General features: G+C 32.7%; 1 protein-coding gene across 5 annotated transcripts in view; it reads left to right on the plus strand.

Moving 5' to 3' along the window:
• The window catches only part of LOC144840020 (arf-GAP with SH3 domain, ANK repeat and PH domain-containing protein 2-like), a 29,205-nt gene extending 12,715 nt beyond the window's left edge, over window positions 1-16,490 (plus strand). Inside the window, exons 7-20 of one of the 5 annotated variants that reach the window (XM_078695637.1) lie at window positions 131-216; window positions 638-803; window positions 1,183-1,435; window positions 1,910-2,116; window positions 2,504-2,726; window positions 3,093-3,270; window positions 3,492-3,693; window positions 4,162-4,352; window positions 4,666-4,846; window positions 6,385-6,510; window positions 8,695-8,799; window positions 9,823-10,055; window positions 12,869-12,985; window positions 13,520-16,490. In XM_078695637.1, coding sequence (XP_078551763.1) covers window positions 131-216; window positions 638-803; window positions 1,183-1,435; window positions 1,910-2,116; window positions 2,504-2,726; window positions 3,093-3,270; window positions 3,492-3,693; window positions 4,162-4,352; window positions 4,666-4,846; window positions 6,385-6,510; window positions 8,695-8,799; window positions 9,823-10,055; window positions 12,869-12,985; window positions 13,520-13,591 — 2,340 coding nt within the window. In that variant the 3' untranslated portion in view covers window positions 13,592-16,490. The remainder of the gene's footprint in view (window positions 1-130; window positions 217-637; window positions 804-1,182; window positions 1,436-1,909; window positions 2,117-2,503; window positions 2,727-3,092; window positions 3,271-3,491; window positions 3,694-4,161; window positions 4,353-4,665; window positions 4,847-6,384; window positions 6,511-8,694; window positions 8,800-9,822; window positions 10,056-12,868; window positions 12,986-13,519) is intronic. The other 4 variants (XM_078695638.1, XM_078695639.1, XM_078695640.1 and 1 more) reach the window with 4 other exon arrangements.
• The last annotated feature ends 1,999 nt before the right edge of the window (window positions 16,491-18,489 follow it).

Consider the following 18,489-nt stretch of genomic DNA (forward strand, 5'->3'; position numbering starts at 1 on the left):
TTTTTGTCAAAATAGTTTGATAGTGTAGCTTTAGAGTGCTTTCTTCAAGGCATTAGTTAGAGATATATTTAGCTAGAAAATTATTGTTTTGATTGATTAAGGATGACAGTGTGTTTTGTCGTTTTTACAGTACCTGCTTAAGGTGAATGATATAAAAGCAAAGAAAAGTGTAGAGTTAGTACAACACTTGGTAGAATTCTTCCATGCACAGAGCAAGTAAGTAATGTGTTATCGTCATCGTTGTTATCATTATTTTGTAAATGTTGTGGAAATAATTACACACAGTTGTGGACGATGTAAACAACAATATTTATTATCATACAGCTCATTCGTTTGTCCACAACAACAGGGGCTGAGATGGATTAGTACACCGGGGTAATCGCATACTCTCTCAAAACTGGGTTCTTATAAAGTGCACATGAGACGCACGTGTGCACTGTACCTCTAAGTCCTTATCTGAGATGGTCAAGAGAGCCTTGAACCTGTTCCAATTTTTTGACAATGGTGTGTGGTGCCCCTGCCTTAATCGCTTATCCACTCTGAATTCATCATACTATCATCATATTATATACTATATTTTACTTTGATGACTATAATCTTCAATCAAGATTCAAATTTCATTCGTTTTCCATTACAGTTTTTATCAAGAAGGTTCAAAGACTGTAGAAACATTTCGTAACTATATGGAGACACTTTCCTCACAACTGCAGAAAATCAAGACAGAGCAAGATGAAGAAAAACGACGGTTACAAGGGTTACGAACGACACTTAAGGGCTCATTGACGACTTCTTTAGGCAGAGATGTAAGTCTTGAGGTTATCTAGTAGTATTGAAGTAAACTACGTAAGCTCTGTATACACTGTCAAACTTTATGTGAGAAAAAAGTGTGATGTGCCCATATATGGACATGATGATGTCATATCACTACCATATTTTGGCATATCACTACCATATCGCACTACCATATCGCATCACACTTTTTGGCAAACTAGTTTGATAGTGTAGACAGAGCTTAATTTCTGATCTTGATAGTGAGCTTTAAACAAACTTTACAAACTACAACTTTACAAAGTTAAATGTTGTAGTTTGATAGTGTAGACATAGCTTTAGGAGAAGAGCATAAAATAATATAGTTTATGTAAAGTAATAATTTAATTGCTGGTGATATGATTATGATTGTAGACACAGCAAGGCTATACTTTACATCAACTGGAGACGGATGTCTCCCATGGTACCTTCAAGGATGGTTTCCTCCACAAGAAAGCAGAAAAAGGAATGCGTCTATACCAGAAACGTAAATGTACTGTAAAAGATGGCTATCTTAGTATAGCACACTCCACGAGTACAAAGGATCCCGTAAAACTGAATTTATTAACGTGCCAAGTGAAACCGTCAAAGGAGGAATCCAGCAAGAAATATTTTGATTTAGTTGCACGTAAGTTTAATACTAAACATATAATTCTAGCATAATAGTTATGTAAGGATTTCGGACTTACAACTTACTTACTTACAGCTTACTTACTTACTTACAACCGTATGTAGCTTGTTAGAGTAGGAAGTGAAAGGGCTACAGGTAGTTTAACAGGAACAATGACAAGTTGTTGTTGTAGTCCAAAGAGTACTGCTAAAGCTTTGTCTACACTATCAAACAAATGTGATGTGCCCATATATGGACATGATGATGTCATATCACTACCATATTTGGGTATATCACTAAGATATTTGGAGACATCACACTTTTTATGTCAAACTAGTTTTATAGTGTAGACAGAGCTTTAGAAACTGTTGTTAACGATAATGAGTTTCAATACTTTGTTTATTTAGTTCATAATTAATTCTTACTTTTAGGAGATAATTGATTAATCATGAAACAAAAACAACAATGGTATGTTAATAATTCTTTTTAAAGGTGATCGAACCTACCACTTTATGGCCGAAACTGAAGAAGAGGCGACAGAATGGATCTCCGTTTTAAATAACAGTAAAAAGAACGCTCTAGAAGTAGTGTTTGATGGGGATACCAAAAAGAACAGTCTACAAGAGCTCACCCAAAATATTGTTACCGAAATCACTAAATTACCTGGCAACCACATATGTTGTGATTGTAACTCTGAAGGTTAGTGACTATCTTATTAGGAACATTTTGATTGGATGATGTGACACCAACAAAAATTGAAGTTGCATTTTAGACTTGTGCCTATTTTCTATTATTTTACTGTCAAAGATTGCTCAAATAACATACAAACTGAGAGTCTGCCATTTCAGATGTTTGTCCTGTTCCCAGCTAGAACCTTAAGCTCTGTCTACACTATCAAACTTTATGTGAAAAAAAAATGTGATATGCCCATATATGGCCATAATGATGTCATATCACAACCATATTTGGGCATATCGCTACCATATTTGGGCACATCAGAGAGAGCTTTAAAACATCTAGCATGGAAACAAAACAATGAATAGATTTGTTTACTAATTAAATGCTTTATATTATAATTTTTTACAGACCCAAAATGGCTTTCAACAAATCTAGGAATTTTAACATGTATAGAGTGTTCAGGGATTCATCGTGAGATGGGAGTCCACATTTCACGTGTACAATCATTAGAGTTAGATAGACTAACGACCGCGCAACTCGTTATTGCTAGAAAAATGGGTAATGCGACATTTAACGAGGTGTTAGAGGGCTCGCTGCAGTTGGACATGAAACCTGTAAAAGGCAGTTCAATGTAAGTTGATTGGGTGCAGTATATCTTGGTCCTACCCATTTTTTTTGTTACAATAAAGCAAAATACAGTTGTATGTAAAGCTTGGTTCCCACTAGCGACGCAACGTAACACAATCTACGCAACGTAAGAAAATACTCTTCCAATAATTGTGTTTTTCCCCACCTGCGTGAAATCAAACCTGCAATGTTTGCAGCACTGTTTCGTCAATACGTCCTTGCTGTGCGTTCTAGTGACAACTACGCTTTACTGTCACAATTTAGTTACTGCAGTAACTCCAGTAAAATAATTTTGACATGTTCCCTATTATGCCTTGAAGAGTTACCATTATTCAGTAAAATAATTGTCCGGTTTTCATCTGATTTTTAGGGAGATGAGAAAAGATTTCATCCATGCAAAGTATATTGATCATAAATATGCTTTGAAAGTGGCAGGAAATGTAGGCGATAGTCTTCAAGATCTAAAGAAAGCTGTCACTACATCAGATCTCTCGTTGCTTCTACGAGTATTTACAGATGGAACCGACCTAACTTCAGTTTCTGATCAGGTTGGAATCATGAAGAATAAATAATAATAATAGTTCATTCTTATATAGCGCATACTGTATAAGCAAGCTTTCAATGCGCTGTACATAAATTAAAATAGACGAGAAGTGGCAATAATTTAAACTAATAAAAAACTTGTTTGAAATGGAAAGACTTCAACTGGGTCTTGAAAGAGTTTAATATTGCAATTTTTTAAATTATCGTTTTATTTATCTTTCTTTAGTTGAAGCAGAAAACGGCACTCCATTTAGCTGTAGAAAAACAAGGCAAGCGGAACCTACACATCGTTGATTTTATCGTTCAAAATAGTCGTAATTTAGACGTGAAGATGCGCGATGGAAACAGTCCGCTTCATTTATGTGCAATACAAGATAAACAGGAGAGTATGAAGCTGTTATTGAAGGCAAAAGCTAATATTTCCATGGGTGAGTATTTTAGTATTGATAGGATTGTAGTTAAATTTGTGGTAGGATGATTGCTTTCCAATCCCAGGGACTTGGTTCAAGTCCCAGAAGTGGCTTTTGGTTTAGCAGGAACAATATATAACTCCACTCCCAAAGACTTGTAACAAGACTTTGTTTATGTAGAGCATCTTGTGTGTATGTTTGTCTTGTGAACAGGATTGCCACCTTTAAGAAGGTAACCATTTAACAGACTACTAATTACTGTTAAGCTCTGTCTACACTATCAAATTTATGTGACAACCAAATGTGATGTGCCCATATATGGATACAATGATGTCATATCACTACCATATTTGGGCACATTAAAGTTTAGTTTAGTTTGTAGATAGAGCTTAAGACCTTCCCCTTTACAGTACATATCATGGTAGATTACAGTGGTATAATTGTTGTGACCTGTATAGTTGAAACATTTTTTTTTTCTCTTTACAGCCAATGATTCTGGAGAGTCTGCTCTGGATCTTGCAAACAGGTTCCATTTCTGGGAGTGTAAGGAGTTACTGGAGCAGGCAATAGAAGACAAGTTCATCCAGTGTGAGAATGTCGACATTGAGTGGTGTCTTTCAACGGCCAATGGCGATGATGCTGTTGACTTCAGTGATGATGATCTGGATGAAAATAGGGTAAATATCAAACAAGTTTTTTTTTGATTGGTTCAGTGCTGGTGTAAAGCTCTGTCTACACTATCAAACTAGTTTGACAAAAATGTGTGATGTGCCTAAATATGGTAGTGATATGCCCAAATATGGTAGTAATATGACGTCGTCATGTCCATATATGGACACATCACATAAAGCTTGATAGTTTAGACAGAGCTTAACTAATAGTGAGAAAGCTGTTTTTTGACATTTTGAATGTAAACTGTTGCTTGTATAGCCTAAACTAATTTTTAAAAGTCATTGAATATGTAAACTAGAATTTTAATCAATGTTATAGACAACTCCATCAAGGCGACGACCAAACAGTGTAATGCCAAGCGGATCAGTCAGCCCACGATTCCAGCACAGGTCTTCCTCAGACCGACGAGAGCGTTTACAATCAGATAGCACCGATGGAGAAGCATCCTCATCTGTGCTGACCAGACCAAGTCATGCACCTCCTGTCCCTCCAAGACGAAGTAAGAAAATCAACTACTCTTTTTGTACAAAAATTACTTGTGAAAAAGATTCCGTTATTGTTAATAACAGTTTTTTAAAAGCTTGTTGAGTGGAAATAAAACACATAATATAACTATAATTAGCAATAACAATTTTTAAAAAAAGTGTCAATATTTATATCACATTTATAATTATTAATTTTAAATATTACATTAAAATGATGTCACATATTTCACCATAATAACCTGATCTTTCCTATTTTTGCAGCTTTTTTTATAATAGTGTAAAGATATTGATGTGATATTTTAACATAATTTCTAAATTCAAGTGACTAACACAAGCTTGAATTTGGACTAGCTAAACAATTTGCCTAGCTATACTCTATGGCTTTAGAGAAAAAGAAAGGTTTCTATGGCCTAGTACCCCTACATTTTTCGCTAGCTGTCTTGTTTTGGACATCCACAGCTACCTGCTCCTTGGACAGCCTAGAGCTCTTTGCTCTTGGACTTCCTAAAGCTCAGGACAGCTTACAGCTTCTTTCTCCTTGGACATCCTGGAGCTCCTTGGGCAGTTTAGAAGTCTTTTCTCTTTGGACAGCCTACAGCTCCCTTCTCCTTGGATGACCTATAGCTCCTCTCTCGTTTGGGCAGCCTAGAGCTCATTTCTCCTTTGGTAAGCCTACAGTACCTTTCTCCTTAAATGGCCTAGAGCTCATTTCTCCTTTGGGCAGCCTACAGCTCCTGGGGTTGAGTTTGATGCTAGCCCATTAACTATGCCAAAGAGATAGCTAGGCATTGTGACTAGCTTCACTGCATGATATTACCTAAAAACTGCCTGCTGACCAAACTACTAAATAAAACATCTCTTTCCTTCAACAAGACTTGCTTTGTGCTGCAAATTACAGCCCAATATTTTCATCTTTTGGTAACTTCTTTTATAATTGGTCATGTGACCGTATGTTTTTTTAATTATGCACAATTCTTTGTCCATGTTTATCATTGCACTTGTTCATGTTATATATTTGCTTGTAATATTCATTTGTAACCAAATTTTTAAAATGAGATGAAACTTGGTCATTGAAAAATATGTTTTAATTTAATAGTGAATACCTTACTAATATCAGATACCAAATTATATTTAAATTTTAAAACATCAATTCCAATTCAGTTAATATTTATCTAATGTCAATAATTGAAATAATTACGTCATAGATTTTGAACTTCACAAGTACATCGAATTGACTCAAAGTAAAGCCAAGTATTTAAAACAAAATGTATAATATTTTCTTCAAAAAAATGAAAATAATCAATTCTTTAGATATTAATATATTCAAAATTTATCTTTAAATATATATGTATTTTCCAGTGTTTAATCATTAAACTTGTAATTTAATAATTAATATATATTAACGATTTTCTTTGCAAAGCAAGCCTGTTGCAATGACTGTTCCAGTGATGAAATCTACCCTATGCATTTGCATGTGAATGCACCCACACTGCATGCCAAGTAACTTAATGAAATAATACCACTAACATTCATTTCTTCTCCTATATCATAGCTACACAAGTACAAAAGAAGAAACCCACTGCCCTTAACGCCCCCAACGGTCATAAACGAACAACGTCCGACACGTTTATTAACCAGGTTCTTCCCGTTCCCCCAGTTCGGGGATCATCCGTTACAGGTATGCATGACCTTTGACCTGATTTCTTACTGTTGGACAATCCATCAGAATATAATAAATCAACTCTTCCATACTTCTCTGTGAACTATGACCTCACCATCTGTCCTATTAGTTTACCTCTAGAACATCTTCTGATAGCTGTTTCTTCATATAGTGCCTAAATATATGCTTTCCCTATGGTAGTTCTACATACATTTCATCGAACCTTTAACTCTGGGAATAAAGGGCATGTGCTAAACCACCATACCATAACTATATTAAAAAAAAGCCTACATTTTTAAATTATGTTTTACATATTTCAATATAGATGTAAATAGATAAAGTTGAATCCATTACTTAACCTCTGGGTGAACTCCAAACTATCAGCTAAAGTCACTACATAAATTTGCACAAAATAAATCAATTTTTAATCTTATATATTCATACATTGCATAACATAATCTTCACATCACTGATTTTGTATCATTTCATGCTTCTTTCAATGTTACTATTTCTGCTCATCATCATGATGTCATCATGATGATGATGATGTCATTGTTTTCTTCGCAGTATATTGCTTAATATATAATCTCCAATTTATTTATTCATGGTTTTTTAATAATGTTGTGTTTTTTGTCTGGTTTACTGTATGTGATGCTTGAATAAGTGGTGTGTTTGTATCGGTGATGACATCATTTTTTTTAAACTAGGGTATAAGCTCACCCCCACTTCTAGTAGGCAAAATTAATTTTAAAATTACGATACATATACTATATTTCCTTTATATACTGTTGATTTATTTTACTAAACTTTATTAAACTGAAATTTCTTACACATCATAATTTTCATAGATACCAAAGTATAACAATAGTTTTTACTATATTTGGGAGAATTTTGACATATGTTTACATCATGACTAATTTGAATAATCAGAAATTTCATCAGAATAATAAACAATACTAGTGCTCGGACGTGTCGTGATAACAAGCCATTTCGTTGGTAACGTAACCACTATGGCAAGCCTTTACGAATGCCTACTTACCGGTAGTTAATAGGTCATAAAAGGCTAGGCCTATCAGTTTCTTGCCTTAGACACCTTGCCTTTAGCCACTACCTGAAAACGTTTTATTCCCCCCTGAAAATGTTTTCTACCCCTTCATCAAGACTACTTTGTTCATTGGGCCTAGCATTTTTTGCAGTTTGTATTTTTTTGGGTTTTTCAATATACCAAGCAAAGTGAATTTCCATTTTAAGTGGACCAATAAAATGCTTTGTTTTGAATCATTATAATTATAAGCTTATTTGCATAAAAAGCTAAATTTATCAAATCTAAAAATTACAAATTTTTGGAGGCAAAGGCAAGATCAAGGCTTGCAAACTGTTTTCTTATTCAAAGGAATGCCGAGGCAATCTACAACCCATATACAAAGGTTCTCTGCCACATTTCAAGTCCACACTGCGATGTATTTTAGAATTCCAGGTATAAGAACATTACTCTATAGCATGGTTGCATGCTACAAAAAAAAAATAATAATTTTGATATTTTATATACAATTTTCAAAAAGATAACTGATGTCAATTGGATAAAGACAATTATTTAGTAGAAATACTTAAAAGTTAAATTTTAACTACAATAAAAAAAATGCCGGTATGCCTAGTAATCAAATATTTATTTTGTAAAAAAAATGTTCTTGTCGTCAAGGAATAATTATAATGACTACTTATTAAGTAATAAGGAATTTTAACTTAATATTTTTTAATTTTACAATTGTGTGCTTGAGGATATAAAAATAGCTAATTATATTTCTTAATTTTCGTTTAAACAAAACATATTATATTGAAAATGTCTGGCAACTCTCCTACTGTAGATCCATTATGTATTTATACTGCAGAATTTACTGTAGTACTTTATACAGTTTGATGAGTACAACCTTTCTGCAGTAACTGCAGTATTAAAAAGTTATATCATTGAAGATTCCTATGTTCAATGTACAAAATAAGGAACCAAGATTTTGTATCATTTTAAAAGCAAATTATACAATATTTTAAAAGAATTATATGTAAAAAAGAAGAGATGGAAAAAGAATTTTTAAAGAAGAGCTAAATAATGAGGCTAGTAAGGATATTTGTTTAACCTCTTTTAACCCACATTTTATTTTCTTTGCTCACTGCATGACATTTTTTTATTTGTGCCCTTTGACCTAGCAGGAAAGTTAGACAAAGATGATCCCATGCCACCACCACTAGCGCCAAAACCGACTGGCGTAACGCATGGCCGTCCTGCTAGTCTACACGGCAGACCACCAGTTAGTAAGTAACTAATATAGTCTGCTAATTTTTACGCTTTGTCCAGACTTTCACATTATGTTTGATATGTCTATATTTGGGCATAATGATTATTATTATTATGAATATGTATGACATGTCTATACTATTCACTAGTAGTATTACTTTTGTAAGACTTCTTTGGGCCTTGTCCACACTACAGCAATTTCAAACGTGTCTGTTTTGTCAAATGAAATGTGATAGTCTGAATAGGGCTTTAGTAGATCATTTTAGTTAGATTTTGAATGTGGATAATATTTTGTAGATTCTATTAGATTCTAATAATATTAATTATACAATATTATATTTTTGTTATGTCACTGATGTTTCTTTTTTGCACATGTACATTCTATAGACTCTCACTCTGAGCACAGACAATGCTATATGCATCATAAATACACAACACTTATATAAAGGTATATTTCTGTATCTGGTTCAGTAAAAATAAAATATTAAAGAATAATTTTATCGATGAGCAGTTATAGGGCTTCCCTTTGTGTCGACTTGAGTATCAACAAAACACTTTAGTCTTACCAAATGATTTTGGTTTAAAAACTTTTCAATCTCTCGGTCAAACTCTGATTCACATCACTAGATGTATGTAGCTCTTTCTCTCTTGCTTCTTATGATACTGTCATCTTTTATAATTTCTCCTTTAATTTGTGTTTTTTATTGTAAAGCCCTGTCTACACTATCAAACTTTATCTAAAAAAAAAATGTGATGTGCCCATATATGGACATGATGATGTCATATCACTACCATACTTGGGCACATCACACTTTTTTTGTCAAACTAGTTTGATAGTGTAGACAGAGCTTAAGTGTTAACTGGACTACAAGGAAGGAACAATTTATACATATTGAATTAATATCCAGAATAGAGATTTCTATCTATCTATTGAATCGGCTATTTCAAAATATGTACAGTAATTTGTGATCCAGGTAAAATCAGGTAATTCTTTTATCAGCAGATGGTGATGGATTAATTTTCCTTTGTTTTATTTATAGTACCGCCCAGAGCTTTGTCCAAATCCACTGAAAACTTGCCACAAATGACTAGTAGATCGGTAGCCAGACAAGGATCAATAACAGAACACGATGGAATAGTAAGGCCGAGTGTAGCGCCACCTGCCATACCGGTACAACGACAATCAACGTTACAAAGGCCAACTTGTCCCCCACCGCCTAGCCCCCAACCACAGGTCACCGTAGACAAGCCATCACCTAAGATGTATTCACAAGTAAGCATGCATTAGATCTGTTAAATGCATAGATATAATTTAAAGCTCCGTCTACACTATCAAAAAAATGTGATGTGCCTATATATGGACATGATGATGTCATATCACTATCATATTTGGACACATCACACTTTTTTTGTCAAACTAGTTTGATAGTGTAGAAGCTCTGTCTACACTATCAAAGTTTATGTGACAAACAAAATGTGATGTGCCCATATATGGACATGATGATGTCATATCACTACCATATTTAAGCATATCGCTACCATATTTGGGCACATCACACTTTTTTTTGTCAAACTAGTTTGATAGTGTAGACAGAGCTTAAGATATTTTTCAAATCCGTATGTGTGACATTCACTGCCAACAGCCTGAGTTAACTAAAAAAAAAAAATTATTATACTGCATTGAAATATCTTAGAATTGTTCATCACAAGATAGTTGCACATTACACTTACATACATGCCAACATCTGAAGTTAAAAAAAATAATAGATGGTTTTTTTGGGTCAACAGCGGCCTCTATCTATTTTTTACATTAGAGAAAAAAATTAGAAAATTCTGACCACAGATGGTCATACAATGGCTTAAATATCGTAAATTTGCTTGTAAGCCTTTTTTTAAATATTTTAATGCAGAAAACCACACATATACATAAAATTCAGTTATCTTTGTAATCCGGGAGTAAATGAGGAAAACCTGGAGCACAATATTAGGCCGGGAGACAAGTCTAAAATACGGGAGTGTTGGCATGTATGCACTTACAACATTTCCATTTCCAGTAATTTCACCTAAAAAACATTACTTAACCTCTGTCCGCACTATCAAACTAGTTGACAAAAAAGTATGATGTACCCAAATGGTAGTGATATGCTCAAATATGGGGGTGATATGACATCATCATGTCCATATATGGGCACATACATGTTTTTTTTGTCACATAAAGTTTGATAGTGTGAACAGAGCTTTAGATATTCAGATTATTAATTCTGGTTATGTCACTATATGTTACATCAATAAAGACATTCTGTTGTGTCAGCACAGCATTTTTTCATGCATAATCCTTTGTGCACTTAATTTTCATTGAAAACAGCCAACCATTTCCATGTGAAATTTAAGCTGTTTTTGTTCACATGGTTTAATTCCCCGCAACTTGTTATTTTTCATTAAATGTTAGTATTTGATTACTAAATTGAAGTTGTCGTTATGGTAACAAACATCGGATATGCATCAACATTATTTTAGCATGTCGTTTATTTTAAAGGATTCTTCCACAATTATAAGCAGGTTTGATTTATCCATGGTTAAATAGACAATACATCCTTTATTATAAAAACAGCGAAGCAAAACAATATTTGTACAACACAACTTTAAAACCCCTGATTTGAGACACCCCTATCAAGGGTACGATTTCTCATGGAACAAACAATTTGTAATAATATACATACAATTAACCATATTAATTAAGACCAGGGAAGAGTGAAATGAATTAAGTATTTCACTTTCTGGTTAAGACCTATGAATAATGTATAAATCATTCTATCAACACAAATAAATTTATGCTTACAGTTGAAAGAGTTTATTATAAATTCATCCTGTCCTTCAATAAATGACCACAATTGATTCAAAGATACAATAAAATATGTTGAAATTTAAGACTAAAAATAAATTTGTATTTTACCACTAAAACCCATTCTCGAAAGTGGTATTTAATTCACGGAAGATCTCAAATTGCATGATCGCTTTGTTCTTGCGAGGGATGCTATTTCTGTAAATTTATTCTGCATTTCAATATACAAACATTAAGATACAATCGGAAACTGTCATACAGCTTTGAATTAATTCAGGCACGCAATTATGTAATTCTATACTTTGACATTTTCATTGGTAAGTACATGATGTGATGGCCAGATTTTCGTTATATATAATTCAGCATATTCAATACGGTACATTGAAAATAGTTCTAATAATAGCCATATCATTAGAGAATAATTATGCGAAATTGTAATTACATAGCCATTGACAATACAAGCAGGTGTACAAAAAAAATGCCATTTCATCATTTATTCTGGAATCATATTCATAGTGAAAATAGCATATTTATTTACTATACATATATTATTTTTTGTCAAGCTCTTATCATGGCCACTTAGTTTTAATTCTATTTGAGAATTACCAAGGAAGGAAAATTAGGTTGCCTTTTTTTGTCGTCCACTGGGGCATATGACCGATCAGTTAACACAAATTTGTGGTTTTTTTTGTTCACTTTAGCTCGTGACGATTTTCCAGACGAAATGTAATCAAATTAATTTACCTGTTAATAACGTAAACTTGTTGTTTTTGGCTCGAATTTTCGACTTAAAGTGAATAACTTTAATATTACTTTGATATGGCCAATTTAAATTTAGAATATTTTGTGTTTCAAGGGACAATACATCTTTAAAGCAAAAAATGATCAAATTGGCTGCCTGTTTATTTTGTCATTTTATAAGTGAAAACATTATTATTTTCGGTTTTTTTTCTATGGAAGTGATTAACTTCGTTAAAATAGCCTATTTAAAGTCTCATTTTATTAATATTTATTTTTCATGTTTTTGGGGGACAATACATCTTTAAGGTAACTGGTTTTCATGTTTGAAAATTTTTTATAAGGAATGGCAATTTTGGCAATTCTCATACCAAAACAAATATATTGCAGACAATGTGAGTCATGATGCCATTTCGACCAATCACATTCACATATTGTAATATATTATCTTTATTGTGGGACTCTCTGCTAAATGGCTAAAATTTGTATGAACTAACTTTTATTAGGCACAGAAAAAAAGAGTGAAAGCATTGTATGACTGTCAGGCTGACTATGACGATGAGCTCACTTTCCAAGATGGTGAGATAATAATAGTTATAGGTGAAGCCGACAAGGAGTGGTGGGTAAGTCATAAATAATAATGGAGTGGAGTTGGTTTGGTGGTTATGATGCTTGGCTACTTATCCAAGGGTCCTGGGTTGAAGTCCTGTCATATGTCAGGATTTTTTCTAATGACAAATTACAACTCCACTCCCAAAGACTTGTAATAAGACTTTGTTTATGTAGAGCATCTTGTGTATATGTTTGTCTTGTGAACGGGATTGCCACCTTTAAGGATAGTGAATGAATTTGCTTATAGTTATCCTTGGCAATTTGCCTAAAAACAAAAAAACAAAAATAAATAAAGTACAAAAAAGGTTAAGGTGACACCTTCATGACCCAACAAAACCAAATCTTTAAGGTGTCCCCTGAATAGGGGTTGGCCGTAGAGCATACAGTATATTACTGCATAATTGGGGTGTCTCAAACGATGGGTTCTACTTTCTACACTTTAAAACTTGATGTGACAACAAAACTTTGTGTGTGTGCCACCGATGTAATTCCAACTAAATTGGTTGATTATGCAAATTAAATTAATGTGTTATTTTATGTTTCAGATTGGAGAGATAGAAGGAGAACCTACACGAAGGGGCGTGTTCCCTGTCAGTTTTGTTTCACCGCCTCTCTAGCTGTAGGCCCATTTGTAGCCACTGGCTTCCTCCTTTAGCTGCAGGCAGCGTTTTCACCAGTCCTCAATCGACCAATTAAATGCATTCGCCTTCAAATTTGAATATATGATGACCAAGACTGACTGCATATCCGTAGAGAAACAAGGGAGGATTTGAACCTTAACGTTGTTGTTGACAGGACCAGAAGATGTGATCTCCTAGGTGACCAATCAAACGCATGCAATAGAAATTTGTAAACTTGAGGAATGTAATTCTTCAGTTAGTCATCTTAAATGCATTGAATTATAACATTTTCGATTTGTGAATTTTACTTATTTTAATTGTTCTGTCCGATAAGCAAAAATGAATGAATGCGGAATGAAACTACAATCCTTCCCAAAAGAATATTAATATATAAATTATTTGATGTTTGTGGGCTGGACTGATTTTTTCATTTCAATCTGGATTTAAATGATTTTTCCATTTCAATCTGGACTGGATTGATTTTTTCATTTCAATCTGGATTTAAATGATTTTTCCATTTCAATCTGGACTGGATTGATTTTTTCATTTCAATCTGGACGGGATTGATTTTTTCATTTCAATCTGGACTGGATTGATTTTTTCATTTAATCTTAATATGACCATAGAGTAAATTCCTCCATCATAAAGCAATGTACTACTAAAGGATCATTCCAATATCTGGATGGGGGTTTTCATGGCGATTCATATAGTATTCTATTCTGTTTGGACCAAATTACTTTTTCTTATACTTGCATTAATTACCTCTCTGCTCAAAATATCATTCTCCAAAATACTGTTGTTGTATTTGTGATAAGAAACAGTGATTTCTCAATTAAAAAAAAAATGTAGTGTTCCACAAAATTGTGTACAAACAGTACAATGTTAAAAATACAGATTTCAGATTTTGTTTTTGTTTCAATTAATTTTTCCTTCAGTTCTTCCAACCTTCAGTATTCTATTATAAGCCATATAAGACATATTACTGTGCCATTTATTATTACACTATATAAATAAATATATAGTGTACTTTTTTAGGTTTTTCATTTCTATTTATAATTTTCAGTTTGTTTTTAATGTTTTCCTTACAATTTTACTGTACTGTATTAGCAAAGTACAATTTAATTTTCAGTACCAGAAAACAGTGTCACTAAGAACTATGGTACTATTCAATGTAATTTATAATTTATGTTTATGTACTTATTCCTAATTAAATTCCAGTTGTTGAATCTAGAAAATTATTTAATGCACAAATCCAATGATTTTTAACTTGTTCCTACCAAGGTTGTCGAGCGGCTATTATAATAATGAAAAAACTCAATTTAAATGCGTATGCCATAACCTTCTGTTATGACTGATCACAAACAAGATTAGATAACAAATATTGCCAGAGTAGGTACAGGTTAATTGCTCTATGATGCATTAGTAAATCATAAAATAAATGATATAATACTCTGGCAAAGTAAATCATCTTTTTTTTTACATTATTTTGCATGTTTAGGATTGGTTTTTGAGGCAATTATTTGCAGTTTGTTTATTTATGTTCCATTATTCAATTATTTAAAATGAACTAAAAGAATTTGTGGATAAATATCTACAATAAATCTGTATTTTTTAAAAACAAACGTCAGCTCACTTTCTATGCCTGTAATACAGGCACACCTGACTTGTACAACGCTATGATTATAGACTGAACCTAAACAATTATGCCAGTAATGATGTACATTTGTGTGAACTGCAAAGCACTGTTATTTGTTCTGGTACTTATCATGAACAAATAATTATTTTTTTCTCTTTCAATTTCATAACATTTATTTTCATACAGTAATTTTAAAATGATGATGAAGTTTTAATAAGGAGATGATCGATGATTGGATTAATCAAAATAAAATGTCAATAAAAAAAACTATATTTAAAAAAAAAGTTAAAATTTATTCTAAAAAAGTAAAGGTTTAGTGTGTAATAGAAATATTATATATAACAAAAAGATCGTTTTGAATCAAATCTTTTGATGTAAATTAACATTTAGAAATATGTTTATCAAAATTCCAAATCTGTAATCTGAATATTTATAATTATAGTATTTGAGTGATGTGCGCCACAAAGGGCATAGGTGAACGCGCGTACATGTGCTGTTCCTGTTTATCAGCATTTGAACGCGCGCGTATAAAACAATTTCTGTTATCAGTTTTTTAACGCGCGCGTGCAAACAATGTTTCTATCCCCCGAATGTAAATGCTTTTAAAACGCTTTCCATTGTCAATGTTTAAATGATATGATATCTATACATAATGGCAGATAGCTAATTGTTCGTTCGTTTTTTGTTTCAACTCCAGTATGCTAGTGCTATTCAATATTCATTCATATGATTATGTTATAATATTAGGAACGCTATTTTCTATTTAATACTTGTCATACCATGTCATTGTAAACAATGTGGCATTTGTAGTTACTGTTTCCAGGAAGAACTTATTTAAATGGTTTCAAATCGATCAAAACGGTGAACGAAAAGTCGTAAAATATTTTTATAGTTTATTCAAATGATTATTGTAATTTTCCGAGGGAGCATAATATACATTACATTTGTATACTTTCTGTAGTATAATTTCTTGAAACAAACAAAAAATACAGGACGAAAATCATGATAAAATAAATTTGTAATGTTCGTGATTTTGTTATAAATTTACTGCTTGTGAATTCATAGATTCGTGGATTATTAATGTAAATAATTATCACAATTTTTTTTGTATGATTTTTTTTTTAAATCTCCGAGGCCTACTTCGGCCAATCCAATTAAAAGTTATTATATAAGATATGATCTTTACCAAACAAATGTAATTAGTTTTTGATTTACTGAAGCGATTTTTTGTAGAAATAATAAATAAACTTTGACATTTCTTGATGGCTTTTGGATGGATGTTAACAAGTAGCCTAAATGATAGAACTGTGCATCTACCACCGTACATGTGTGTACTAAATAAGCTTAGATCGGATCCCGGGTAGGCCTATTCGTTTTAGTAACTATGGTCCTCAATTAGAATCTATTTGATTACAAATAATAGAGTGGTCTTTAATTTGGAAAGTTGTTTTAGTGATTCTACATATGTAATATATTGTGTAGTTTATATTTGAATGAAAGCGTTTAAGATATTTGACAGCTTTTATTATATACGAACAATTACTGTAAAAGTACGTGTTTATCTAACGGATGTAAATATAATCATGAAATAAGGAATCTTTTTATATAAAACTTTTATCAATTTTGGAAGAAAGATATATCGCCAGTGACGCAATCACGAAAGTTATTATAATAATGACGCGCGCGTACAAAAATGCTTTCCTGGATTATCAGTATTTGTACGCGCGTCTGTTTGTCTTCGTGGCGTTACTAACAATACAATGTATCTACCGTTATATATTCGAATGTTTTGATGGTATAGTGGGTGGTCAAATGTATTTAGACCAGAATTATACTGGTTTTGTAGGGACCAACCGTATAGCTTACTTTCCATTTTTTTTGTGTATAAAAAGTCGGAAATATGAATCTTTGTAAGAAAAATATATGGTACAGATCTGTTTTATTTCAATTTAATTTTGAATGATTTCGTTTTGTTGTTTATTCATTTGAAGTTAGTGCAATATAGCTTGTATACTAATTGTCAAAAGAGACGGTTTTTTTGTATTAAATGACGTCATTTCTTTCATTAATAATTTATTGTACGACGAGAGTCTGATAATTATTTTATATTTCTGACCATTTCTTAAATGGTCTTTGTTATGTATGTTACTTTAATGTCTTATGATTTTATACAGTACTGGCTGTAATATTTTTGAATTGTTTAGAAGGAACGACTTCTATCATAACGTATTCAAGTATACGTATCATGTAAGCCTATGTTTCAAGTATAATAAAACAAGGTTTATCTATATTATAAGTAGTATTGTTCTTAATTTCATGTCGTATTGACCAACACCGTTATTATGCACGTACGCCGGCATACATTTTACTGGCGGCGTTATCGATTTTCATCCAAATTTTATGAACACAAAATTAGAGAAAATGAGTGTGCAATCCATGAGCATGAATCTAAATCATGTACTGTATCGTCTTAAATATCGAGAAATAATTTAATTTACAATATATAAATACTGTACCGCCAAACAGAAATCATGGGTAATGCTTGGTTCCAACTAGAGACGCAACACAAGGACGTAACGCAACGTAACCAATTCCAACCTGATGATACAAGAGGTCCAGAAGTACATGCAGAATGCGTGTGCGTTGATTGTAATTCAATGCAGTATAAACCTACGCCAGACTAGTTTAGTTACCGTCGGCACTCAATTAGGTACAACAAATTATATGTACGTCGCAAGGTGGTATGGTGAACTATTTTTTTTACACCGCAAGCCGCTGTGATAATGGAGTTTGTTTTTCATTTTCTTTAAATCCATATAAGCCTAAAAACAATACTATATTTAAAAGAAAAACATGGTCTTCAAATTTGTTCAGTAGAATAGTTTCAATGCATGCCTTCGACAAAAATAGTGATGATAACGTCTACACTGCAGCAACAACAGACAGGCGATCTGAGCATGCCCAGAACATCCCGTTGATGATTCCCGCCAAAGCATGGTTGTCTCGACTACACGCACTATTGGCCAATCAGATAGCGGGATTGTCAGACGACATGAAACGCAGTTGGGGACTACTACATCGAGCGTGGCTGAATTCAACCGTCGAAAGTCAACACAGTAAGTGAAATTTATTATAAAATGGACTTTTTTTTAATAGTATAGTAGGAGGGCTATACATCTTATGAATTAGGATTTAAAGTTACAATGGAAGCACAGTTAAATTTAGATAAATATGATTTTGTCTAGCCCTCTTTTGCAAT

Source organism: Antedon bifida, chromosome 4 (assembly GCF_963402885.1).
Source record: "Antedon bifida chromosome 4, ecAntBifi1.1, whole genome shotgun sequence".
NCBI lineage: Eukaryota > Metazoa > Echinodermata > Crinoidea > Comatulida > Antedonidae > Antedon > Antedon bifida.